Source organism: Sycon ciliatum, chromosome 12, assembly GCF_964019385.1.
Source record: "Sycon ciliatum chromosome 12, ocSycCili1.1, whole genome shotgun sequence".
Taxonomy (NCBI): Eukaryota; Metazoa; Porifera; class Calcarea; order Leucosolenida; family Sycettidae; genus Sycon; species Sycon ciliatum.
Window position 1 is genome coordinate 5,541,297 of NC_088654.1, and position 26,221 is coordinate 5,567,517.

General features: G+C 48.6%; 1 protein-coding gene across 1 annotated transcript in view; it reads left to right on the top strand.

Annotated features, from left to right (window-relative positions):
• The window catches only part of LOC135827888 (sushi, von Willebrand factor type A, EGF and pentraxin domain-containing protein 1-like), a 132,213-nt gene extending 109,847 nt beyond the window's left edge, over positions 1 to 22,366 (top strand). Inside the window, exons 25-39 of the mRNA XM_065340324.1 lie at positions 4,142 to 4,552; positions 4,860 to 5,040; positions 7,775 to 7,966; positions 8,576 to 8,791; positions 9,284 to 9,385; positions 10,203 to 10,448; positions 11,522 to 11,908; positions 13,799 to 14,092; positions 15,061 to 15,201; positions 17,049 to 17,183; positions 17,735 to 17,910; positions 18,684 to 18,816; positions 20,524 to 20,625; positions 21,390 to 21,548; positions 21,906 to 22,366. Of these exons, the coding sequence (XP_065196396.1) occupies positions 4,142 to 4,552; positions 4,860 to 5,040; positions 7,775 to 7,966; positions 8,576 to 8,791; positions 9,284 to 9,385; positions 10,203 to 10,448; positions 11,522 to 11,908; positions 13,799 to 14,092; positions 15,061 to 15,201; positions 17,049 to 17,183; positions 17,735 to 17,910; positions 18,684 to 18,816; positions 20,524 to 20,625; positions 21,390 to 21,548; positions 21,906 to 22,366 (3,336 nt within the window). The remainder of the gene's footprint in view (positions 1 to 4,141; positions 4,553 to 4,859; positions 5,041 to 7,774; positions 7,967 to 8,575; positions 8,792 to 9,283; positions 9,386 to 10,202; positions 10,449 to 11,521; positions 11,909 to 13,798; positions 14,093 to 15,060; positions 15,202 to 17,048; positions 17,184 to 17,734; positions 17,911 to 18,683; positions 18,817 to 20,523; positions 20,626 to 21,389; positions 21,549 to 21,905) is intronic.
• The last annotated feature ends 3,855 nt before the right edge of the window (positions 22,367 to 26,221 follow it).

Consider the following 26,221-nt stretch of genomic DNA (forward strand, 5'->3'; position numbering starts at 1 on the left):
ATGACATTCAAATTGTTCTGGGAGATTTCAACGCGCGTGCGTGTGGGTGTTCAGCCTGATTCTGGTGATAATTATGTGGTCTGATGTTCGTGGCAGGTATGGCCTTGGGCAGTGTAATGCAGCAGGAGAACGGCTGCTGATGTGGTGTGCTACAAACCAGCTGTCCATTATGAACACGCGGTATCGAAAGCCTCACCATCAGCGTGGTACATGGACTCACCCCGCCACCAGGCTCCCACATCTTATCGACATGGTGCTCATGCGGCAGTCTCAGCATTGGCATTGTCATGATGTTTCCGTTATGCGCGGTGCCAATTGTTTCACCGATCATTTCATGGTTCGCATCAAGCTTCGTATCAGTGCTGCTCAGCCGCGCCGAGCTCGCACGCCTACATCTGGAAGACGAAAGGCCGTGGCTGCTGTGGAGGAGTTGACAAGGGATGATATTCGTGAGAAGTTTCGAGATCGTATGTCCACCGGCCTACAGCAACGGCCCCGGCAGTCAGGCGCCAATGAGGAATGGTCAACGTTGCGGGATTGTGTGTGTAAGGTTTCTGAGCAAGTCCTTGGGGAAAGGAAGAGGATCCAGCCGGACTGGTTCCTAAAGAATATTGATGTACTGCGGCCATTGATCGATGCCAAGAACCAAGCCAACAACGAGATGCTGCCGAAGGGCACGCGATCAGCGATGAGGAGCCTCCGCCAGAAGCAGCGAGCTGTGGCGCGGGCTGTTCGGGAGACCAAGGAAAAGTGGATTGAGTCTGTATCGCAGGAGGCGGAGAGGTCTGAGATTGGCGGTGGATCTCAGTGGCGTTGCATCCGGAAGTTGCAGACCCTCCACGCAGGTCGACAGCCCAAGCATGAAACATCAGTGCTGCATGAGGATGGTGTACTCCTGACGGACTCCGATGGTATCCGGAATCGGTTTTTCAGGCACTTTGGAATGTCGAGAGCCAGTACGATCCAGCTGTCTTGACAGCTATCCCGGATGAGCCACTTCAGACCGAGCTGGATGATCCCCGACGAAGGCAGAGATGCTTGCGGCGATGCGCTCCATGAAGGTTGGAAAGTTCGGTGGGGAATCAGGTATCCTTCCCAAAATGATTATCTCGGGTGGTGAGGAGCTCCATGATCGCCTAGTTCAACTCATGCATTCGGTGTGGGATGAGGCATCGGTTGTGGCTGAGTGGCGGGATGCCATCGTTGTTCCAATACCTAAGAAAGGCAACTTGAAAGTTTGTGACAACTGGAGGCGTATCAGCCTTTTGGATGTTGTTGGTAAGTTGTTTGCGCGGATTCTTCAGAACCGGCTGCAGACAATCTTGAAGAAGATGCTTCCCGAGTCACAGTCTGGTTTTCGCAAGGGCGGAGGGTGTGCAGACATGATCTTTGTTGCCAGGCAATTGATCGAGGAATCTTACAAACATGACTCGGCGTTGTATGCTCTCTTTGTCGATTTGCGAAAGTCATACAACTCGATCCCCGTCCAGCGCTGTGGTGTTTGCTCCAGAAGTTTGGTGTCCCCCCAAGGATGCTCAGTATCATCAAGTCCTTGCACGAGTCGATGGAGGTGAAGGTCCGCATTGAGGGTGGTGTCACTGCTGCCATTAACGTCAACAACGGTCTGCGCCAGGGTTGTACTTTGGCACCCGGCTTATTTAACTTGTATTTCTCTGCAGTCGTTGGGTATTGGCGCTCCATGTGCCCGGACGCTGGTGTTGAGCTGCACTACCGAGTTGGCCGAAAGTTGGTTGGAGACCGCACTGCCAAGTCCCGCCTGCAACGTGATGTCGTCACAGAGTCCCAGTTTGCGGACGATGCTGCAGTGTATGCCACCACTACGCCGATTTTTGATCGGTGCACTGATTTGTTTATTTTGTGTGCAGCGCGGTGGGGCCTCACGGTCAGTCTATCGAAGACCAAATGCATGACTGTCAATTCGCCCATGAATGAGCCGGTGTCTCTTGGTGAGAGCACCATCGAGGCCGTTGACAGTTTTACGTACCTTGGCAGCGTCATCCATCGGGACGGGCAGTATTCGCATGATGTTCAGTCCCGTCTCGCCAAGGCTTTGAGTGTGTTCGGCAGTTCCCGTGTCCCGGTGTTTGAGAATCGGTCGTTATCTCTCCTCTGTCGGCGCCGCGTGTACATCACCCATGTGCTGACGACCCTCCTGTACGGAGCAGAGACGTGGACGCCGAAGGCACCGGACCTGCGCTCTCTCAATACCTTTTATCACCAGTGTGTTCGCATCATCGTTGGCGTATCCAGGCGGGACCAGTGGGACAACCGCGTCACCTCCATTACCATTGCCCGAACCCTCGGCATTGACTGTGACGTCGCGGACATCATCCGGGAATATCGACTGTGTTGGCTTGGCCATGTTGGCCGGATGAACGACGATCGTATGCCAAAGCGAGTTTTGTTTGGGAAGCTCCCTGCAACACACCCTCGCCATGGTCCACGCAAGCGGTGGCGTGACGTCATCGTGGATGATCTCCGCTCCATCAGCCCCCTGTGCCTTCTGACTGCTGGTTTGATGCTGCCCAGGATCGCTCTGCCTGGAGGCAGATTGCTCATCGTCGTCCTCCCGCCCGTGCTCCTCCTGATCCTGACTCTGGCTTCCGCTGCACATGTGGAAAGGTCTGCTGTCGTCCCGGAGATCTCAAGCGCCACGCTCCGTACTGCAAAGCTAGCGGATAGTCCCTTCTCTATCATTGCCGTCGGCAATGGGCACATTCAAGGTTCAAGGTGTGTGTGTGTGTATATATGTGTGCGTGTGTGTGTGTGTGTGTGTGTACATGTGTGTATGTGTATGTGTGTGCATGTGTATGTGCGTTTGTGTGTGTGTGTGTGTGTGTGTGTGTGTGTGTGTGTGTGTGTGCGCGCGTGCGTGGATGTGTGTGTTTGTGTGTGTGTGTGTGTGTGTGTGTGTGTGTGTGTGTGTGTGTGTGTGTGTGTGTGTGTGTGTGTGTGTGTGTAAGTGCGGGACGGATACCCTGATGCCGTCAATCCTTTTTCTGAACCTTGTCCTCACCCACTTACTGAGGTGTGGTGAGCCCATAAGTGCGATCATTTTCAAGTCCACCCAGCGTTTTGGGGATTTCGGGGGTGTCGGCCGTTGGGCGGTTCAATAGCCAATTGAATCATCTTTCCAAGATTCCTTTTGAGTCTCTCTCCCCTCTCCCGGGGAGACCCACGTGACCAGTTTTGGCAGTGAGCAACAGAACCAGAAAGTACAAGTAAGTGCGTGTGTGTGTGTGTAAGTGTGTGTGTGTGTAAGTGTGTGTGTGTGTGTGTGAGTGTGTGTGTGTGTGTGTGTGTGTAAGTGTGTGTGTGTGTGTGTGTGTGTGTGTGTGTGTGTGTGTGTGTGTAGGGATTTACTGGCCAGAAAAAGCCACTTCATAGCTGTGTGGTGTAGACCAGGCTGAATAGTGGCGGTCAATTCTTCAGCCTTGCAAGCTGTTGAATGGTGCAATCCCAGCACAAGCTGCCATGGCTTCTGCTGTAGCATCGCTATCATCGCCTCCGGCGATGGGCGTCCAATGGTCCAATGGTGTGTGTGTGTGTGTGTGTGTGTGTGTGTGTGTGTGTGCGTCTATAGTTGCCCATTCCACTGCCCGTCATGTAACCGGTGCTTTCGATCTGCTGGTGGATTTGAACGGCACAATTGCGAGCGTGGCAGGCGACCAACAGCGAAGGAGCATCTTGAGTTCAAGTTCTGCTGTGCGTGCGGCGAGAGATATCGCAGATTGCAGGATCTGCAGCGGCATGAGGCCGGGTGTTCTGCCGCGAGGCCGTGATGCTACCCCTTTGTTTCTCTCCTCATGAGGGCAGCTTAGCCCTTTAACGGCAGCTGTTTGTCAAGGTCAAGGTGCGTGTGTGTAAGTGTGGTTGTGTGTGTATATGTGTGTGTGTGTGTGTAAGTGTGGGTGTGTGTGTGTAAGTGTGTGCGTGTAAGTGTGTGTGTGTGTAAGTGTGTGTGTGTGTGTGTGTGTGTGTGTGTGTGTGTGTGTGTGTGTGTGTGTGTGTGTGTGTGTGTGTGCAAGTGTGTGTGTGTGTTTGCGTGTGTGTGTGCGAGCGCGCGCGCATGACGAAAAATAATATTACTGTCTATATGTTTGTCCTGTTTCCGCTTCAGCGCAACACATTCCAGGCAGCCATCATTGGTGACGAGTGTCAGACATTCGCCCTGTTCTTCTACCCCAAGTATGGTGTCAGCTGGCTGGGTAACCCCAAGGCTGTGGTGTCTGCATGGCGTCCCGCGACTGGCAACATCGAGCGCTACTTCAGCCCAGCCAGCGTAGCACGTCAGCTAGTCATCAGGCTAACACCGGGCTGCAGCCAGCGTCTTCGCGGCATCAAGAAATGCCGTGCCCTTGTGGAGACTCCGTCCTACCTCCAGTCCACCGCCAATCTCCTCCAGTGCCCGGCAGAGCATGCAACGGCTTCTGTACTCGGCATCTTTGAGCGACAGCCTGCAGTGTCTGGCAACTATCTCTGCTACAGGTCAACCCCGGTCTCCAATGGATCACGCTACCAGGCTTCTTCGGTAAGCCATGCGTGAGCTAGCTGCCTGCTTGCCTTGTGTTGTATCTTGGTACTGCTGGTCCTATTGTGTTGTTTGTTTGTTTAGGAGTATTTTACTTCACCAGAAGCACAGGCAAAATCTACCTTCTCGCTGGGCCTATTGCCACAGTTCTCGCAAACTGATCAAGTGTATTGCCTGTGCCCGGCTCTGCTTGCTGAATGAGTTGCCCCCCGCCCCTGTCTAAAGAGTGAGTATCGTGTGTTTCATGCTTACAACCCATGTTTGTTTTGTGTGTGTGTGTGTGTGTGTTTTTGCTTTGTGTTGTCAGGTCTGCTGCTATGGCAGTGACGGACTTCTGGTTGATAGTGGTGCCCTTCAGGCATACGAGACATACCAAGTCACCGATGCTTCCATCCTGGCCTACTGCCAGCAGGGAGGCGTTCTGAACGAGTTCTTTGGCAAGCGCCGCTCGCCCAGAGCCACCACAAACAGAGTGGCGCTGTCTCAAGGTAACGATGAACTGCTGCTGCTGCTGCTGTTGCTTCACTCTCTTTGTAGACTAAAAAAATTCACGGCTTGCATGAAACTCGGCTGTAGGCAGCCTAAGACTGTGATCTATTTACCTACTTCATACAACGCAATACCGTTAGTGTTCAGGGCTAAGTTCTGGTTACGGGATTGGTTCCGGGGCGAACCGCAGCGGCTGAACATTTGTAAGCATGTACGCAGAGTTCGATGTAATGACATCCAGTCTGTATCGGCTATAGCGTACCCTTTTGATTTCCGTGATTTTAACACTATAACCCATGCATCACTATTATGCGATACGATCGATTTTTTTCTCGATCGACACATGAAAGGCAAGGAAATACTTCCAGCAGGGTGTTTTGACAAAAATGAACATGCTGCATAGTTGACAGTGCCCGCATTTCCATAAAAAATTCTGTTATGTACATGTAACGTTATCACTATAAAAATCAGTAACGTGAAGAAAGTAAAAAAAATAGGGCCTTTGATTATTATTGCTACATGTATTTTAAAGTTATCACTATAGCCGATAATAATATAGTATGTTATGCATGTTTTGATTCTTTGTTGCCATTATAATATCTGATATATCATTACATCCGATAATATTGGTTATAGTGATATTTTTACCGGATAAAATACGTATTGCCTTCGATATCTCGTACCAATATCACTGTAGCCGATATGTATGTAAAAGACCTCGGCGAACCTCGGTCTTTTACTCGGCCTATATTTCCCATATAGACCTCGTCTTGGTCAATATCCTATTTATCACGATTCCTTTGCCATAACCCCAAAATTTGAACCTTTAGGAGCTATTTTAACCTTTTTAGTATAGCATTTGTACTATAGTGTACATAGGATGTTGCCTATTTTGGGTACAAGACTTTAAGAACAACAGAGTTCAGCATCTGCAGCACAATGGCTGGGTGGTATAAGGGGTTGCTTGAGATTCATACTGTTGTGAGTTCGAATCCTGCTTGTTCTCTTCCTTTGTCTTCTTTCTTTCAATTTTTATTTTTGAAGTGGAGAGAAAAATTCTAAGTCCCTCCAAAATCGAAAGATTACAATGCCTAAGTGGTCGATACAAGTGGTCGATACAAGTGGTCGATACAAGCGGTCGATATAAGCGGTCGATATTGCGGCGATATGGGTAATATAGGACCAGTCAAGGATCACGAGAATTGGTGGAGGTCGATATAGAAGAGTGATAAGTATAGGATATTGACCAAGACGAGGTCTATATTTCCCATATGGACCGAAGTCGAGGTCAATATCCTATTTATCACGATTCCTTTGCCATAACCCCAAAATTTGAACCTTTAGGAGCTATTTTTAACCTTTTTAGTATAGCATTAGTACTATAGTGTACATAGGATGTTGCCTATTTTGGGTACAAGACTGTAAGTACAACAGAGTTCAGCATCTGCAGCACAGTGGCTGGGTGGTATAAGGGGTTGCTTGAGATTCGTACTGTTGTGAGGTCAAATCCTGCTTGTTCTCTTCCTTTGTCTTCTTTCTTTCAATTTTTCTTTTTGAAGTGGAGAGAAAGATTCTAAGTCCCTCCAAAGTCGAAAGATTACAATGCCTAAGCGGTCGATACAAGCGGTCGATATAAGCGGTCGATATTGCGGCGATATGGGTAATATAGGACCAGTCAAGGATCACGAGTGGAGGTCGATATAGAAGAGTGATAAATTCTTTTATCGCCTTCTTAGTATTTGACCCCACTAATTTCCCTGATACCAAAGCGGTCAAATATATCGCGTATTTGACTGCTTAGTCAAATACACAATAGAGAGGTTCCGGGGTACGATTTTCCGTGCCAAAATCCGTGTGGGCACTACGGATTTTTTCCAGGCGTGCTCCATACGATTTTTCTGCACGGAGAATCCGTGTGGACTGGCTTTCATACGAACCATGTTTCGTGTGGAGATTTTGCGTCATCGGGTGCAGAAAGATTTTTCGCATACAAATTTGGTACGAGAAACATCGATTTTTCGCGGGAAGTTTTGATTTCGGTACAAATTTTCAAAATAAAAAGGCATAGCGGGGGAATGTGACGTGTTTGCGATCGTAACCTAGGCAATGACGGCAAACACATAAGTTCCGTACCCCGGAACTTTTCACTGCTCGAAAACAACGTATAAAAAATCCGTAGAGCCTCCACGGATTTTGGCACGAAAAATCGTACTCCGGAACCTCCCTAATATATTTGACTACTTATATTTGACCCCTTAGAACTTCTTGGACTAAGAAATTTTCTCTCCAACTTAGAAAAATAAATTTTTGAAGAAAGCAGAAATACACAAGATGGGATTCGAACCCACAACCATGTGAATCTCAGTCACTCTTCCTTACCACCCAGCCACTGTGCTACCGATGCTGAACTTAGTTTAAACAATGTCCTTGATCCTGCAATGCCGTACAATGCGGTATAGGCTATAGTATATTATAAATATTAGAATTACAAGGATATGTCGTATATGAAGAGAAACTATTGCGTGGAGAACACGATAAATATATTATAGACCTCATAGTTGGTCTATACAGGATATATAGACCTCCTAACCGGTCTATAATCTATACATATCCGGTCACTCTATAGCCGATAAAAACTGTCCTATCAAACACAAACTGAAGTTTTGGAAAAGTTTGGTTGCTACCTGCTACGTATTAATCCCATATGGTCTGCTCTGTCCACTTTGTCCACAGCTTCTGGATTTGGTGACCCTCACTTGACCAACTTCAAGGGCGAGGACTTTGATTTCCATGGCATTGGCGAGTATCTGATGGCAAGGTTTGCCACACCAGCAGCGTACAATTTCTCCATTTTCACCCGTCACGAAGTGGCGCCGGTTAATGCACTCAACTTCACGTCTATCACCCGCATAGCCATCAACCTCTGTAAGCTGATCAATGTTTTCTTCTGCGTGTGTGTATGTGTGTGTGTCTGCCTGTCTGTGTGTGTGTCTGTGTGTGTGTTTGTTTGTGTGTCTGTGTATTTGTGTGTGTGTGTGCCCCCCGATCTCAAGCGCCACGAACCTTTCTGCCGGTTGCCGCCGATTTAGTCCTTTCGCTATCATTGCCCACGGCAATGGGCAAGTTCAAGGTCTTAGGTGTGAGCATGTGTGTGTGTGTGTGCGTGTGTGCGTGTGCGTGTGTGTGTGTGTGTATATATGTGTGTGCTTGCTGTGTCACTAAACGGCAATTTTTGACATTGATTTGGTGAAGAGCACAGTAAAGTGCTGCATGAATTGGGCCTGACCAGATTTCAGCCAACTTGGGCAGAGATCATCACGGCTCATTAGGTTTCTTGCTCATCAAGCTGGCTATTATCTCACACAGCTACACAGCATGCAAGTGCGAGTTCTCATAGTTGGTGCCTAGGACGAGAGAACACTGTATGAAGCGGCTGGCCACCCTGAGATCTCAAGATGTTCACACATGTTCGCTGAGCAAGATCCCATTAACATCTGCTTGTCCGTGTGCTTCGTGTTCTTTGGCTCACCACAGGGATCAGTAAGTTGCAGCAGAATCTGAGCGTGGAGGTGTTTGCATACAGCAACAACACCCTTGCCATTGTCGGAGATGATCAGCTGGTGCAGAGTATCCGCGCCGGCAACCATACCTATTTCAGACTGCACAGCGGCAGTCTTGTGATGTCGTACGGCTCAAGCAGTGTGCAAGTCTCCGTTCAGCAAGCACCTGTCCTCTTCTTGGCCTTCCAAGGTTGGTTGCTGCTGCGCTCCACTGCAATGTAACAAGAACATGTTCTGGTAGAGCATGTCTGATAGCAGTGTATACGCTTTTTTGGAGTTTGATGACCGTCACGTCGCGTATTAAAGCCGGGCTTATGCCTGTAGAAGCCGATGTCAGAGTTAGGCATCTATTCAAACCAGGTACATGTATTTCTGTGCGGCGTGTCAACACTAAAATCAGGCTTATCTGCCAGTGTATCTTGAAAATCCGGCTTGTATTCAAAAACAGGCTTCCATACGAGCCAGGCTTTAATACAAGACACCACAGTATTTATTGATGTTTCTGCTGCATGCCTGTTTTTCATGCTGGCGAACTCAGAGTTGTGGAGGTTTCAGCGCTTAGCTGCCCTCACCTCGTGTCCTCCGGCCTCAGTTGTACTTACGCCAGCACACGGTGCATGGGTGCATGCCTTCACGTGCATTTCAAGATGCGAACTGATGTTTGTATGTGTTCGTTGCACAGTGGCGCATGATCCCTTCTCCACCGTGGATGGTCTTCTCAACATGTCTCGTCCCAGCGTTGATCTGAGCAACTTGGCAAGTGTTCTGGCTGCAGCGGCAACTCGTAAGTTTTTTTCCGCACTTCTAAAAAAACTGTACAACTAGCTGGCCATGAAATGCTGTCCTAACCATATCCCATGTTCTGCGGTGTTTTCACCAAGTCGTGCAACTTCTAATGCCATTTTTGCGCCAAATTCAGATGTACAATGGACAGGTCAGCTCCATTCTGTCCGCCTTGTTGGCACATTGTCCACATGTACCCCGCCATTTATTTCGATTTTGTGTCCCAGGAATCCCTGGCTTCAAATTCACTTTTCTTATTCCTTTTTCCATTTTTCAATCTTGTGCATAGAGAATGGATGCATAGAGCTGGTCGCATCATGAAAATTGACGTATTTCCGAAAATGGGTCGAGGCAGCTGCTCATTATCAATTGTGCATTCCTGGGAGTTACTTGCATTCTTGTTTGCATCTGTCCCGTGCACTGACGCTGTACCTGCGCTCGTATGTCTGTGTGTTGGTCTGTCTGTCTGTCTGTATGTCTGTCTGTCTGTCCGTGTCCATCTGTGTCTGCCTGCCTGCCTGCCTGCATGTCTGTCTGCCTGTCTGCCGGTCTGCCTGCCTGCCTGCATGTCTGTCTGCCTGTCTGCCTGCCTGCCTGCATGTCTGTCTGCCTGTCTGCCGGTCTGCCTGTCTGTCTGTCTGTCTGCATGTCTTCCTGCCTGCATGTCTGTCTGCCTGCATGTCTGCCTGCCCGCATGCCTGTCTGCCTGCATGTCTGTCTGCCTGCATGTCTGTCTGCCTGCATGTCTGTCTGCCTGCATGTCTTCCTGCCTGTATGTCCGTGTCCATCTGTGTCCGTCTGTCTGTCATAACAAACAGTGCAAGTTCAGCCAGACCATGATGTGTTCACCTACGATGACGCCACCACCTATGCAACATACAATCCAGCTGGCGTGGTGCCCAACCAGGCTGTTGTCGACGTGCTGCACATCAGCAGCGAGGCAAACGCCACTTGCAATGGGGACTTCGCTTGCCTGGCCGACTTCATCGCAACTGGCAGCACCACACTGGCCACATCTACCCTCGTGACGAAGAAAGCTCTTCAGCAATCCTCCATTGCCGTGGGTATGTACACACACTCTTGTGCGCTTGGGTCTTGTTGTTGTTGTTGTTTTTAGTTGTTTTTTTTTTTACTTCACCAGATACACGGGCATGTCTGCCTTCTCACCTAACCATTATGGCTAGCCTCTCAATAAAAGATGAATGTATTCTAACAGTATGTACACATGGACATGCACACAATTTTGTCACAGTGCAACAACGTGAAGCTTTCCAGGACTATTGTGTTGTGTATTCTGTGTACATATGAATCAGAATGCGTTTTTGAGGCGTTATGGATAGTAGCACCGCGATTCTCTTGTTTCATAGCCTGGACCCTGTGAAGATTCTTGTTTTCACTACGGATCCAACTTCAAGATTGAACTTCAGGCTGGTTTGTGTCAACATACATACATATACAAAATTGCTTTGACGCACACTTGAAAGGAATCAAAGCGTTTCTCACGGTTTTATCTGATCATCAGACAGCAACTGGACTACGATTTTCAGAAGATATGACGGATATAGGCTGCAAGCTACAGTCAAACCTCGTTAGGACGAACACTGATAAGGCGAACTTTCCATTAGTACGAACTAAGGCCAATCCTATGGTTGGCCAGGCATCAATTCAAGTCAAAATTATTCGTTTACGACGAACTTCTGTACAGCGAACTTTCGCGAAGACGAACTATTTTCAAGTGTGATTTGAACAAAGTCAGTGTGGTCATGTACATGTAGTACGAACTTTCGGTCCACGAGCGTGCGCGTGCGCTGGCTGCCTTTTTTCTTCTTCTTTTTTTCAATAGTCGAGGTCATATTGTACGTACAATGCAAATTGTTTTCAAGCGTGTTTTGAACAAATCAATCAGTGCGTTGTACGAACTTTCGACACAGTCGTGATTCTATGCACTGTGTCATTGTACTTACCTGGATAAGAAGAACTCCCGATAAGACAAACAAATTTGTTCAGTCCCTTGAAGTTCGTCCTAACGAGGTTTGACTGTATATTGCTCGGGCTTGAATTGAAGTCGGACCTTCCCGTCAGCTTGCACAAGAATACGATTAACTCGACTTGTGTGCCGTGACTTGTTTTCTTTCAGCTCACAGTCCACCACTGATAACATTGTCTACTGATGTCCTCAATGCTAACTTCAATGTAACCAGCAACGTGACTGTTCGTGCTGCTGCCGCGCTCACTCTTAACATCTCGGTTATCGAAGTGGCCACCTCCAGCGGGATTGTCCCTGGTGATCTGGTGTCGGCTTACTCCCCGCAGTCTGGATTGGTGTTTAGCTGGACTCCCAGCCAGCGTCAGCCGAGCAGCAATATTGTGCTGCGCGTGCGTGCCGTTGACTCGGCCAACCAGGCATCCATCGTTACCGTGCCAATCACCCTCTGCAGCTGTTTCGGAGAGTGCAGCGCTGCACCAGCCATCACTGCTGTCTCAACACCCTTCACTCTACTTACATGTACTGCATGCTTGCCAGGTGAGAGATGACATCAATTCGGGTGCTTCATTATTATTATACATAGTCAGCAAAGGAAAGTTTTATGATAGAATTATTTATAGCAAGGCGATCATCGTACGTAGCTATAACAAATGATACAACAATGATTCCTAGAACCTGTTATATCGATAAAAATAAAGTGAGCACCCTCATTCCACGATACCAACGAAACAATATGAAAGGATTTGAAGAGGATTTTTTAAAGTTGTTCCATTGGTGTCGTGGTATGAGTGCGCTCACTTTATTCCCGTAGCTATGCAGAAGACGTTACTTCAGTAACGTCTGGCGCTAGCCAGGGTCCACACAGCTTTAATTTGGTGTTTGTTTGTGTGTTTGTTTGTTTGTGTCACGCCTGGCGCTATCCGTATCTGACGGCAAAAAAGCATAGGATGTTATAAATTTTTCAATTCTCCTTTTTTTCAGGCATATCCTGGGATTCGAACCCGCACTATCGCCCTACATGCATTCCCCCATACACTTCGCATTCATACCCATTCTTCCAAGTTGCGTTACATTATTATCTTGCGTTTGAAAGCCCTATTTGAATATTGCGGGAAGCTGTATGTGGCCAGCTGTGTTTGATGGTACGGTACGGTACGGGAGACGGTGTCGTATTACCCTCGATCGTACCTGTCCCGTCCCTATCCCCTACCGTACCGTGCCATCAAAGACGGCTGGCCACAATGCATATAACTCAAATAGGGCTTTCAAATGCAAGATCACAATGTGAAACAACTTGGAAGAATTAGTATGTATGCGAAGTGCGTCGGGGGATGAATGCAGGGCGCGCGATAGTGCGGGTTCGAATCCCAGGTTATGTCTTAAAAAAAGGAATTTTTTAAAGAATTTATAACATCCCTATGCTTTTTTTTGTCTAGGTCATCAAGGCAAAAAAGCATAGCGTAGGGCCCTGAGCTTCCAAGCTCTCTCGTTTTTGTCGATATTGGGTTTATTGGGTTTCTTGTCTCCACGCCGCCTTATTACCGTATGTTCCCACTTTTAAAGTCATGGAGGTATATTCGAGTATAAAGCCATGGGCTTCATAAATGAAATGACATTTGAAGTATGTTTTGTGAAAATGAAGAAATAAGTACTATGCTAACAAACTAACAGCCCGGCAGGAAGGGTGAACAAATGGATTTAGACTGACATTTCTGTGTGGACTTTGACTTTTATGGCATGGCGTAGTGGGTGAGTCACATCATCATCATCATCATCAGCATCCTCATCATTTGAACAGCCTCTTGTACGGGCAAGCAAAACGCAATACATCAAAATTCAATTAGAATGAAAAAAGAGAGGAAAATGAACACAAAGTGCACTGGAACTCAATATAAAAAGGAACGCAAAGTGCAGTTGAACACAACGAGCATCATCATCATCATGCTTACATCTCAATCTTCGGGAGGCAGCTATTCGTCATTGATAGGTTAGTATCGCTGCCGGGTGTCTTTCGCGCTGCTACGTTCCGCTTTGTTGTGTGTCAGGGGTGCTCGGTCGGTCGGAAGCAATTGTTGATTGGTCCGGCCATGCCCACAGAGCCATCATACCACATCCGGATGAAATTCCCGCCGAGGGAACACGAAGGAAGTGGTTGGGTGGACTGGCACTTCTGGCGCAGATACTTCGCTGGAAGAAGCCATAGCTGTCAAGCAGACCAAAAATCGTAGGTGGCCGAAAAGCTGGTCCGGCCATGGCCGGACCGACCGGAGCGGCTCTGCCGGCCCTGTCATTGGACTGGAAATAGCATCCCTTGCTCCTGGTTTCAGTGGTCTTCCTGGACAGGTGGTCACCTTGGCATGCTTTTCTATACATGTACTTGCCATTGTTCGCTTACTTGATTTATTCTGCTCGTTTGTACTGGTTCAGGTCAAACTGGCCGTATTTGCGAGGGCGATATCGACGCTTGCCTGTCGCAGCCCTGCGGTGGACTGCGGCAATGCTCGGACGAGCCCGCCCCGTCACTGGGCTACCGATGCGGAGCATGCGCAAGCGGTTTCCGCGACGGCGGTTCTTCCAACTTGTCCTGTGTGCCAATGGACGAGTGCGCGGAGGGTGTTGCGGTGTGCGCACCCACAATCAGCACTTGCCAGGATCAGCTTGCCTCCTATCACTGTCCTTGTGCAGTGGGATATACTGGTACTGGAAACAACAGCTGTGTCGGTAAGTTTTTTTTTACGGATATAATATTTAATTCATTTTACTATAGGTATTAACTGGTTTGAGGGAAAGAGACAAACGGGAAAAGTCTGAAGAAAAAATTACTATAGGTCTTTTTCTTTTTACCTTTAATAAAAGCTGTGTCGGTAAGTACATGTGGGCAGCAGGGGCGTAGCTGGTCCCCCTCTTAGGGGGCGGGGGAGGGGTGCATGGCAGCTGTATCATCCATGTACCCTAGGATGGTTGGTGCATGTCATCCTGGGCATTATGTGCATGCTGAACCTAGGTCGAACTTTTCAGGGGCGGGCATTTGCCCCCCGTGCCCATACGGGCTATGCATCTGGGCACTGTGCTGACCCAGTCGCAATATTTGTTCTCTTATGCTGTGTTGGTCTAGCTGTATGCCAAGCACAGGTGCACAGGTGGCTTTGACCTGCGACAGTGCTCCACACATGAAGCAGGCAGAGCCTTGTCCGATGTGCCATGAAGCTCTGCGTGACAACCGTATTCACTTTCCTACCATTCCTACCATTCCTACCATTCCTACCATTCCTACCATTCCTACCATTCCTACCATTCCTACCATTCCTACCATTCCTACCATTCCTACCATTCCTACCATTCCTACCATTCCTACCATTCCTACCATTCCTACCATTCCTACCATTCCTACCATTCCTACCATTCCTACCATTCCTACCATTCCTACCATTCCTACCATTCCTACCATTCCTACCATTGTCAACTTATTTGCACATACACTGTACTTGTACTAGTACAGTTTCAGAGAGTTTGGAGAAGAGGAAGGCAGGCTTGTTTTACGAATAAATACTTGGCTGAAATCTCGCTACCACTCCGCCGACTTTGGTTTCGGCACGAAACATTAAGGCAGCTGTTGTGGTGTATCGTTGTGTTCATTGCTGCTGTCTCTCAAGAAAGGTTACTCTTTTGATTGGGATGTATTTCTGCAGATGTGGACGAGTGTCAAGATGCTCAGTTGAATGACTGTGACCATAAATATGCAACCTGCACCAACACCAGAGGAAGCTATACGTGTGGTTGTAAGCGTGGATTCCAGGGACCGGGTATTAGCGCACATGGAGGTTGCTATGGTGAGTTTCCGCATTCTCTCTCTTGCTCTATTGCCCTCTCTTGCTCTCTCTCTCTTTCTCTCTCTCTCTCTCTCTCTCTCTCTCTCTCTCTCTCTCTCTTCTTTCTTTCTCTCTCTCTCTCTCTCTCTCTCTCTCTCTCTCTCTCTCTCTCTTTCTCACACACACACACACATCCTTGTGTGTTTGTCCTCCTTTTCTGCCCGGTCGCTAGCACATGTTGAGAAAATCACATAGCCTTTCAGACCAGGGCCAATGAAAATGTCAACGAAAGTGTTTTGTAGCTCCGTTGGGTTTGGCCCATCGGCCCTTTTTCGAGATCATGAGTAATACTGTTGGAGGCAGTCTGTGGCCGCTGGAACCTTGCCGCTGGAACCTTGCCACTGGAACCTTGCCGCAGGAACCTTGCCGCTGGAACCTTGCCGCTGGAACCTTGCCGCTGGAACCTTGCCGCTGGAACCTTGCCACTGGAACCTTACCGCTGGAACCTTGCCGCTGGAACCTTGCCGCTGGAACCTTGCCGCTTGAACCTTGCCACTGGAACCTTACCGCTGGAACCTTGCCGCTGGAACCTTGCCGCTGGAACCTTGCCGCTGGAACCTTGCCGCTGGAACCTTGCCGCTGGAACCTTGCCGCTGGAACCTTGCCGCTGGAACCTTGCCACTGGAACCTTACCGCTGGAACCTTGCCACTGGAACCTTGCCGCTGGAACCTTGCCGCTGGAACCTTGCCGCTGGAACCTTGCCGCTAAAACCTTGCCGCTGGAACCTTGCCGCTGGAACCTTGCCGCTGAAACCTTGCCGCTGGAACCTTGCCGCTGGAACCTTGCCGCTTGAACCTTGTGGCTGGAACCTTGCCGCTGGAACCTTGCCGCTGGAACCTTGCCGCTGGAACCTTGCCGCTGGAACCTTGCCGCTGGAGCCTTGCCACTGGAACCTTACCGCTGGAACCTTGCCGCTGGAACCTTGCCGCTGGAACCTTGCCGCTGGAACCTTGCCGCTTGAACCTTGCCGCTGGAACCTTGCCGCTGGAACCTTGCCGCTGGAACCTTGCCGCTGGAACCTTGCCGCTGGAACCTTGCCGCTGAAACCTTGCCGCTGGAACCTTGCCGCTGGAACCTTGCCGCTGAAACCTTGCCGCTGGAACCTTGCCGCTGGAACCTTGCCGCTGGAACCTTGCCGCTTGAACCTTGCCGCTGGAACCTTGCCGCTGGAACCTTGCCGCTGGAACCTTGCCGCTGGAACCTTGCCGCTGGAACCTTGCCGCTGGAACCTTGCCGCTGAAACCTTGCCGCTGGAACCTTGCCGCTGGAACCTTGCCGCTGAAACCTTGCCGCTGGAACCTTGCCGCTGGAACCTTGCCAGGTTTCACTAAACCTCACTACTAGTACAGTTGGGCTCGGTGAAATCCGACCAAAACTGGCGTCCTGGACCAGTTCCGATTACATCATTGTATTCGTACATGTGTACGTCCAGCCGCATTCGTGCCATTTCCACGGCGTCAAGGGCCATGCCGTTCAAATGAGGGTGCCAAATGTGGGTTGGATTTCACCGAGCGCAACTGTACGATAAAAAGCTACAGAAGCGGGCGAAAAGTTAGTCTTTGTTTTGAAAGTGACAGAGACGGAAACTCGCGGGTCGGCGCTCAGCGTATGCTCTGCGTGAACTTTGTGCGATGTGCATCGTGCGTCCTGGTAAAGGTGGCATCAGCAAATAAAAATATTTTGCAGTGGATCAGACTAGCTGCGGAGTTTGCACGCTCTAGTTCTCTTGCTACTTTGTAGTAAATTCAAAATCTCTATGATGTCATCTACAGTCATAATGATGTCATTCTATATTTTCTGCATACAGATATGAACCAGTGTTCAACAGGACAGCATGACTGCGTGCCAGAGGCAGAGTGCTTGGACGACAACACTATTGCTGGACAACACACATGTACTTGCCCAGACAAGCAACTGCAGTCATCGGACAGGAACTGCGATGGTATGCCAGTTGTTCTTGGCTTTATTGTGTGTACATGGGTTGCATGTGTGTGCGTGTCTGCATTATAATAATGTGTGTGTGTGTGTACTTGTGTGTGCTTGTACACATGCTGCACACGTGTGTGTTTGTGCACATTTGTGTGCGTGCGTGCGTGCTCGTGTATGTGCATACATGTGTGTGGGTGTGGGTGTGTACATTATGCTTTTGATGTATTCACTTCTCACTGTTGTCTATCTCTCTCTCTCTCACTCACTCACTCTCTCTCTCTCTCTCACTCTCACTCACTCTCTCTCTCTCTCTCACTCTTTCTGTCTCTCTCACTCTCCCTCCCTCTCTCTCTCTCTCTCTCTCTCTCTCTCTCTCTCTCTCTCTCTCTCTCTCTCTCTCTCTCTCTCTCTCTCTCTCTCTCTCTCTCTCTCTCTCTCTCTCTCTCTCTCTCTCTCTCTCTCTCTCTCTCTCTCTCTCTCTCTCTCTCTCTCTCTCTCTCTCTCTCTCTCCCCCTCTCTCACACCCACCCACACACACGCACACAAACTGTTGTGTTGGTACAGTGGCTCTGACATCCCGTGTATCCCCGGACACACCCGCTACTCAGAAGTTCCCAGTCGGCACTGCTATCACCATGACGTGCCTTTTCACCGGATTTGCTCGCAATGGCATTTCCTGGACATTGGCTTCCCGCTCCGTGCTTAAACGCTCGTCTGGCATGTTCACTGTGGTGACTTCCGTAAGTCATGGTTTGTCTGACGGTGGACTAGTACGGTGATTTTTTTTGACAGGAGATTCTAACCTTCACTGACGAGAGGTTTATGCTTGAAGCAGCTGTATGATGGAATCCAGTAGCAACGGATGTGTCGTTTTGCTGGTGCTGGTCTTTAAAATCAAAATGCACATGCCTGCGTAGAACGATGCTATGGCAACGTGTGGAGGGCGGCTGGAGAGCGCGGTTGCAGTGTGGTGGATGATGGGAAATCTGTACAGGGCCGAATGCTGGTGCTGCTCACGCGTCATTGAGATTCAGGTACCTAACTATGAAGGGTTACATTGCCCCCCCCCCCCCAAATCACCCTACCCCTACTCCTACTGTCCTCTGCTCTGTCGAGTGATAGAAAGGGCAGTACATGTATGACCAGGAGTACATAACCCCCAAGTGTGTGCAACTCGACTATGGGTCGGGACAGCATGGTTTGTGGGAGTTGCACACTCTGGGGGTGGGTGGGGTATGTACTCTTGGTATGACCTTGGAGATAAAGCAAAGCCGTGCTCACTGATTGAATGCAACATTATATTCGTCTGGTGAGTGTGTTGTTGAACCCGAAACTTGGATTCACGAGAAAAGTATTGGTCTCTGTTGTTCTGCCTTGTGTAGTACGCTCTGCCCTTGTTATGGTATTGAGTACTAGTTGCAGCAAGCACCTGAGACGCTTCGTCATCATATTCATGTTGTCTGGTGTTACGTTGCCTGAATTCGGCATGCTTGTAATGTGTCCATGTGTCCAGGTCACTAACACCAGTGCAACATCTACTCTTTCATTCACTATCGGTGCTAACAACCTGACCGGAGAGTACAGCTGCGTTGGTGGTAATAGTCGTGGCAGCAGCACTCAGGCCTTCCTGCTTACCGTCACTCCAGGTAAGAACGAGTACAAAATACACGACTGTTATAGTAGTAGATAATTCAATAATTCTCGAGCATGCTTCAAATATTTGCGATAGTAATATGTTGTGCAAGTACATAAAATCACTTACCTGACTTCTCCAGGTCTAGGTCACTCCGAGACACCTTTCTTGCAAGGTATGATAATACTTCATGTTTACGAACATTAGTTATCTTCCTGCTGCAAGCGAAGGCTGTTGTTTACAAAGTCTTCGCTCATAATTTATTTGCATGTCGCTCACACGCAACCCTTCTCAAACTGAATTTGACGCATGCACTCTGTGTACATCTCTAGAATAGTAATTGTGTTCGCTGCTCTAAAACTGCACGCCACTCTTTAGCGTACATCTAGAGATCTAAAGTCCGCATGCGCTATACGCTAACTTTGCATCCGGTTGCACCAAAAGCTTGGAGCGCATATAACCTGGGCTGGCTATCATTTTCATTCATTCCGCTCGAGTCTAAGGACTCTCCAGTCTTCTACTATACTACGGTAAAGTAATGGATAAACCTATTACCCATTGTATTTTGTGAGTGCCTTAGTTCCTATCGTGTGCAGAACGTTGAATTACAACAAAGTCCAAATTTGAAATTCCTTTTATCCCGGTCCAAATTTATCAATGGATCAATGTTTACTTCAGTATCGCTAGAGATGCTATGGCCAGAGCTTATGGCGTAACAGGAAACCTCCCCTTCGTCTGCTTGATATTCCCTTCGCGTACAATGTCCGTCTAGTCGCCTTCATGGCTCTCCATGATTTCTAACAATAATAACGAGAGAGCTTGGAAGCTCCAGGCCCTACGCTATGCTTTTTTTCCTAGCTCTTCATGCATGTTATTAGAACTGATGGATATGTTTTTTCCATTGATTGGCTAGATCATTGTATTGCAAAAACGTTTCAAGCAGTTTGATTATGAGTTAGGCAAAAGTAATTGCACAAGTGTCCAAGACCACTTTGGCGATCCTGATCCAACTGTTGGCTCAATGCCAGAGTCATGCTCTCAAATGCTATCAAAGTTTCCAAAATTCATTCCATGTGTGTGTGTGTGTGTGTGTGTGTGTGTGTGTGTGTGTTGTTGTGGAACCCTCGTCCCCCCGAAGCACAGCTACTCTCACCCGACAGCAACTCTCAATAGTACAGTTTATGCATGATATTGGAAAAGGAGAGATTAGCAAAATGGACACAAGCAACGGAAACTCGAACTAACCAGAAGAAGGAACAACAACAAAAACTCAGCTGCAGTCGTACTTGTGCCAGCAGCCGCAACACACGGGACACCATGCTACATATGCATGTGCAAACCGCTACACGACACATCCGGGAATTTGGCTACATGCGCAACCGCATAGACCTACGCAACAAAGACACCATGGCTAGATTACTATGCGAGTACAGAATACTAGTAGTAACAGGGCAGAGTGGCGTCTACAGTCATGCATAGATATTCATTACGGTGTGTGTGTGTGTGTGTGTGTGTGTGTGTGTGTGTGTGTGTGTGTGTGTGTGTGTGTGTGCGTGTGTGTGCGTATGTGTGTGTGTGTGTGTGTGTGTGTGTATGAGTGTGTATACGTGTGTGTGTGTGTGTGTGTGTGTGTGTGTGTGTGTGTGTGTGTGTGTGTGTGTGTGTATGAGTGTGTATACGTGTGTGTGTACATGTAATGTTTTGTTTCTTTTTTTTGTAGATGTAAGTGTAGCTTCCACCACCATGGCACCTGCAAGCACAGCAGTACCCAGGATCAAGGACAGCAGTACAATCGACATCAAGCCTACGCCCAAAGCAAACTGTAAGTCCGATTTGCTGTGCACGCAACAACCAGTCTCCACTTTGTATACAAAGTCACCCTGGAGTGCAGTGGAGAGTTTTTTGCGTAGAGTGTTTTTTGCTCTACCTTTCAGTGGTGTATTTTGGTAAGGTGAGCCCATTGTGGCTAGACTGTGCATTGATGAGCTCAGGAGTGATCAGTGTAAGTGTCCAAGACCAATTTGGCGATCCTGATCCAACTGCCTTCTGCTGCTTCTTCTCCGTGATGTGCTAGTTGCACCTTCTCTCTCTCTGTCCCCTCCCCCCACCCCCCTTCTGCATACTAGGTGACATAATTCGCATCTTTTTTTGGCGCTATACTCTGCGTATATATATATAATGCTCTTTTGCGGCTTCCACGGTATTCATTGTTATTACCTGACGATGGCCAAGTGCCGAAACGTTGTATTATAATGGAATGGTTCAGATTTGCAGAGAATTGTGGAATGGGTGAGTTCACCCAGTTGTGTAAATACTATGAAACTGCAGGCAGCCTCAAAACTTCTTCTCAGCTGATCCAACTGTTGGCTCAATTCCGGAGTCATGCTCTCAAATACTCTGAAAGTTTCCAAAATCCAATCTGTGTGTGTGTGTGTGTGTGTGTGTGTGTGTGTGTGTGTGTGTGCGTGGTGTGTGTGCGTGTGTGTGTGCATGTGTATGTGTGTGTGTGTGTGTGTGTGTGCGTGTGTGTGTGCGTGCGTGTGTGTATGTGTGCATGTACACGTTATGTATTTTCTTTTCTTGTAGATGTAAGTGTAGCTCCCACCACCATGGCCCCTGAAAACACCACCATGGCCCCTGCAAACACTACAGTACCTGAAAGCACTGCAGTACCTGCTAGCACTGCAGTACCCAGGAGCGAGGACAGCAGTACAATCACCATCAAGCCTAAGGCCAAAGCTAAATGTAAGTCTGATTTGCTGTGCACGCAACAACCAGTCTACACTTTGTATACAAAGTCACCCTGGAGTGCAGTGGAGAGTTTTTTGTGTAGAGAGTTTTTTCGCTCTAGTTTTCAGTGGTGTATTTTTGGTAAGGTGAGTCCATTGTGGCTAGACTGTGCAATGATGAGCTCAGGAGTGATCACTGTAGATGTCCAAGACCAATTTGGCGATCATGATCCAACTGTTGGCTCAATGCCGGAGTCATGATCTCAAACTTCCATTGCCCAGCTCAGAGATTTTGTTCCAAGCCAAACGAAGCGCAGTGGAAGACAGGGAGAAGAGGCTTAAGGTTCGCATAGACCTGTTGACTTTTAACAAGTACAATCTCTGACGCTAATGATCACCAATGCTACTTCGCTTTCCGTTGAGTCAACATCAACCAGCTCGGCCGCCATTGCCAGTGCAGGCGCGAAGAAGAAACGTAAGAGCACAGCAGCTCAGAAGAGTGGAGGCAACAACAACAGCAAAGACCGTACAACCTCCAGCAGCTCCACGATCGTACGATCAAGTTCAAACTCTGACCTCGATGTAGAGGTTGAGGGCCTATTGGCCGTAGATCTACGTGCTGACCAGAGTCAGCGTGCCCCGGTCCCAGCCAAAACGAAAATTCAAATGCAGTCAAGTCGTGCTGACAGCAACAGAGTGCTGCAATCTCTGACCAAATTCGAAGACATGTCAGATTCAGATGATGGATCGTGGCAGTTTGTCACTCCAAAGAAGCCTACGGAAAAGAACGGTGTAGTGTACGTGGGGCAGGCGAGTCGACGGATGAAGGATTGACGACATTCGTGGAGCAGCGATGCAAAGCTGCTGGGCTAACTGCCAATGTCAAGAAATGCAAAATATTCCGAACGGACAATGTTGCCGGCGATGATGTTGATAATGATGACGACGATGATGCCACGACCTGCTGCGCAAGGATTGTCATATGACAAACAGTTACATCCCTCTGATAAAAAGTCAGCGCTTCTGGCCTAGACGAGTTTACAGCAGGAACTGGGATTTCGAGAAATATCCGCGTCACGACAATGGTGGAGCTGATACACAGCCAGGCAGCAGTGAAGCGTTGAATTCCAATCAATGAGATCAGCCAACACTTGTGATGATGAGCTAACGGTGTCATTCCTGAATGTATGTAGCATTCAGCGCAAGGTCAGAGAAGTGCACTTCATGTCCTTGCCTTGGCAGAAACCTGGCTGAAACCAACCACATCTGATGGAGAAATGCATACCCAAACTACAAGATGTTCAGGAAAGACCGTTCAGTGTTCAGTGGTGCAGGGAGGTGGTGTATAGCTCTATACTGGCACAAATCACTACAGGTACGACGGAGGCTGGACCTGGAATGCCAGGATTTGGAAATTCTGTGGGGAGAATTTGGTCAGGGTGTTTCGAGGTTTGTGCGGGTTGATGCAGGCCAGACATTGCTCAACGTCTTGCACACTGACAGGTTGAAAGGACGTCAAAGCTGTTTGTTGTAAGGGGCCATGGGGCGACTGAAGTGCAGCTGGTTGGGCTGGATCATGCACAATCTCACCGAAGAAAGTACTCAGGGTTTCGATGGGCGCCTCTGGAGTTTGCCGCTGTGTCTTCCGGCCGGTAATATTGTTCATAATGGCCCATAGCTGTCGCTGATTGGATGTGACACCCTGGCGGATGAAATAGGAGTTCCAGAGAGATCTATCCAGCTTCCTGGCAGCTGCACGTGCTGTACGGTGAGCAGCTCGACGCTCCTCATTACCACGGTCTTGCATACACAAGGGATGAAGCCGCCATGATTGCGTTCCCGGACCAGTTGTACCAGCTCAGGCGTGAGCCATGGGCATGGCCGCTTGTCCTTCTTCCCGGTTGCAACCAGAGGGGCGTGCCGGTCCAGCACATCATGAATTCCTGCAATAAAGTCTGAGGCCATGTCATCATCACTATGGGCATTGGTAGTACTCAGCCTTGCTGCCAGGTCCTGATTGAAATTGGGCCAGTTAATTTTGTGCAGGCGGCGCCTTCTGATCACTATCTCTCCTTTCGTCCTGCAGGATGTTGGTGTACGTATGTGAGCCAAACAGCAAAGTGATCACTGATATCGAGATTATACTGTCTCACATGGACCCTCAAGTGGAGTGCAGTAGGTCAATCATCGACTGCGTCTGTGCTGTAACGCGAGTTGGCGATACCACATAGTTGCAGAGGTTGAACCGTGCAAGTATGTTTTGTAGGGGTTATGCAGAGGGCGTAGACGGAATACTGAAGTCGACGTTGAAGTCTCTCAAAAGAACTGTACTCTGTAGGCGGTCAGCACATGCTTGATCCAGGGCGTGTTCAAAGTCACTCCAATAGGCCACTGGCCGCTGAGGTGGGCGATATCCACAACTAAGCAGAGTGGTAGTGGCAGTGACTGCATTCCTGGTATTGTTTTGCAGTGCTGTGCCAGTATTCTTGCTCCTCATCTTGCTAGAATCATTAATATGTCACTCTCAAGTCGTACTGTACCCGCATGCTTCAAACTGTCATATGCTAGCCCTTTGTTCAAGAGCGGGGACACTGCAGTCGCAGGAAACTATCGGCCAGCCGCTTTGCTGACCATTGTGTCTCGTCTTCTAGAGCACTGTGTCAAGAAGCAGATCATGGCCCATCTCCAGGACCACCACCTGCTACCGGCATCCCAGTTTGCCTACCGCAAGTCCCACTCAACGGAAGATGCTCTGGTTCTTGCAGTGAATCGCTGGCTCTTGGCACGATCTCAGCGCCAGCATACTGGTGTGATTATGGTGGACATGTCAAAAGTCTTTGACAGAGTTCAACACCAGCGTCTCATCACAGCACTTCATCAGCGTCTCATCACAGTACTTCATCAACATGGCATTGGGGGCACTGTTCTGTCCTGGTTCACGAGTTACCTGAATAATCGGAGGCAGCAAATAAAGGTGGCTGATATTCTATCGCCCCCCCCCCCCTGTGTGGATTGCTCCAGAGGTGTTCCTCAAGCCAAGGCAGTGTACTTGGACCATTGCTATTTGTCACGAGTGCGCTGTCTGCCATGCTGCCAATGCAATTAAGTCACCACGAGTTTGCTGATGACATTGTCCTCCACTTCTCTAACTCGGATAAACATCTTGTGTGCAATGTTCTCTCGAGTGCTGTCTCGAAACTTGCTGATTGGCTGTGCAGTATTGGACTTGATCTGAACTCCACCAAAACGCAAGTGTTGTTCATCCAGCTCTGTGGTCGTCCCAGTGCAATGCCTGGTGTTTTATACCCGTAGCTATGCAGAAGACGTTGTTACTTCAGTAACGTCCGGCACTAGCCAGGGTCCACACAGCTTTAATTTGGTGTTTGTTTGTGTGTTTGTGTCACGCCTGGCGCTATCCCGTATCTCTCCCGAACCGTACCGTACAATCAAACACAGCTGGCCACATACAGCTGGCCGCAATATTCAAATAGGGCTTTCAAACGCAAAATCATAACGTGAAGCAACTTGGAAGAATGAGTATGAATGCGAAGTGTATGGGGAAATGCATGTAGGGCGATAGTGCGGGTTCGAATCCCGGGTAATGCCTGACAAAAAATAGGAAAATTGAAAATTTTATAACATCCCTATTCTTTTTTTTGCCGTCATCAAGGCGGTAGATGGTGTCGTATTACCCTCGACCGTACCTGTCCCGTACCTGTCCCGTACCTGTCCCGTACCGTACCGGACAATCAAAGACGGCTGGCCACAATGCATATTCAAATAGGGCTTTCAAATACAAGATCATAACGTGAAGCAACTTGGAAGAATTATTATGTATGCGAAGTGTATCGGGGGATACATGCAGGGCGATAGTGCGGGTTCGAATCCCAGGTTATGTCTAAAAACAAAAAGTAGAAATTTATAAGAATTCATAACATCCCTATGCTTTTTTTGTCTAGGTCATCAAGGCAAAAAAGCATAGCGTAGGGCCCTGAGCTTCTAAGCTCTCTCGTTGCAACGATATCCGTCTGTCAGTCACCACAACAGATAAGTATCTTGGAGTCCTTGTGGATGACCAACTCTCTTGGCAACCGCATGTCGAGCAAGTTGTACGCAAAGTGTCTGTTACTGTGGGACAGCTCTGGTGTCATGGACGAGCACTGTCAATCACTGCCCCTCCCCCCCCCCCCCCGCCTATGGTATATAGCAATAATTCAGTCTAGGATCACTTATGCATCTAATTCCTTTTTTCCGTGCCTCACAAAGCAGTTAGTCACCCGCCTACTGAAAGTCAGCAAGTCTGGCCTTCTCGCAATATTCCAACTGCATGGCGAGTGCCCACTGGGCCACTGCGCACACGCCTCTCACTTTATTCTGTTGAGCACCTTTTCATCTACAAAGTCTTGCCGTTTGTCATTTGTTGTCTGTCCTCGTCAGCCAGCACGTTGTTTCTCCCTTACTTCAAGTTGATCTCTGCCGACCCCGTCGTGCACGGGGATCGTCCCTTCACAAGGGGTCAAGCCACTCTCTATTTCTGCTTTTCATCTCATTACAAAAATTCTGCGCTTTTTCTCCATCTGCGCTTAAAATCTAGACTGACAACCTGCTTGTTAAATCATGCACCTGCTTTCAGGCGTAAAAACCCTGTTGTAGAGGTCTCAGTCCTCATTTGTTAGACTTACCTGTCTT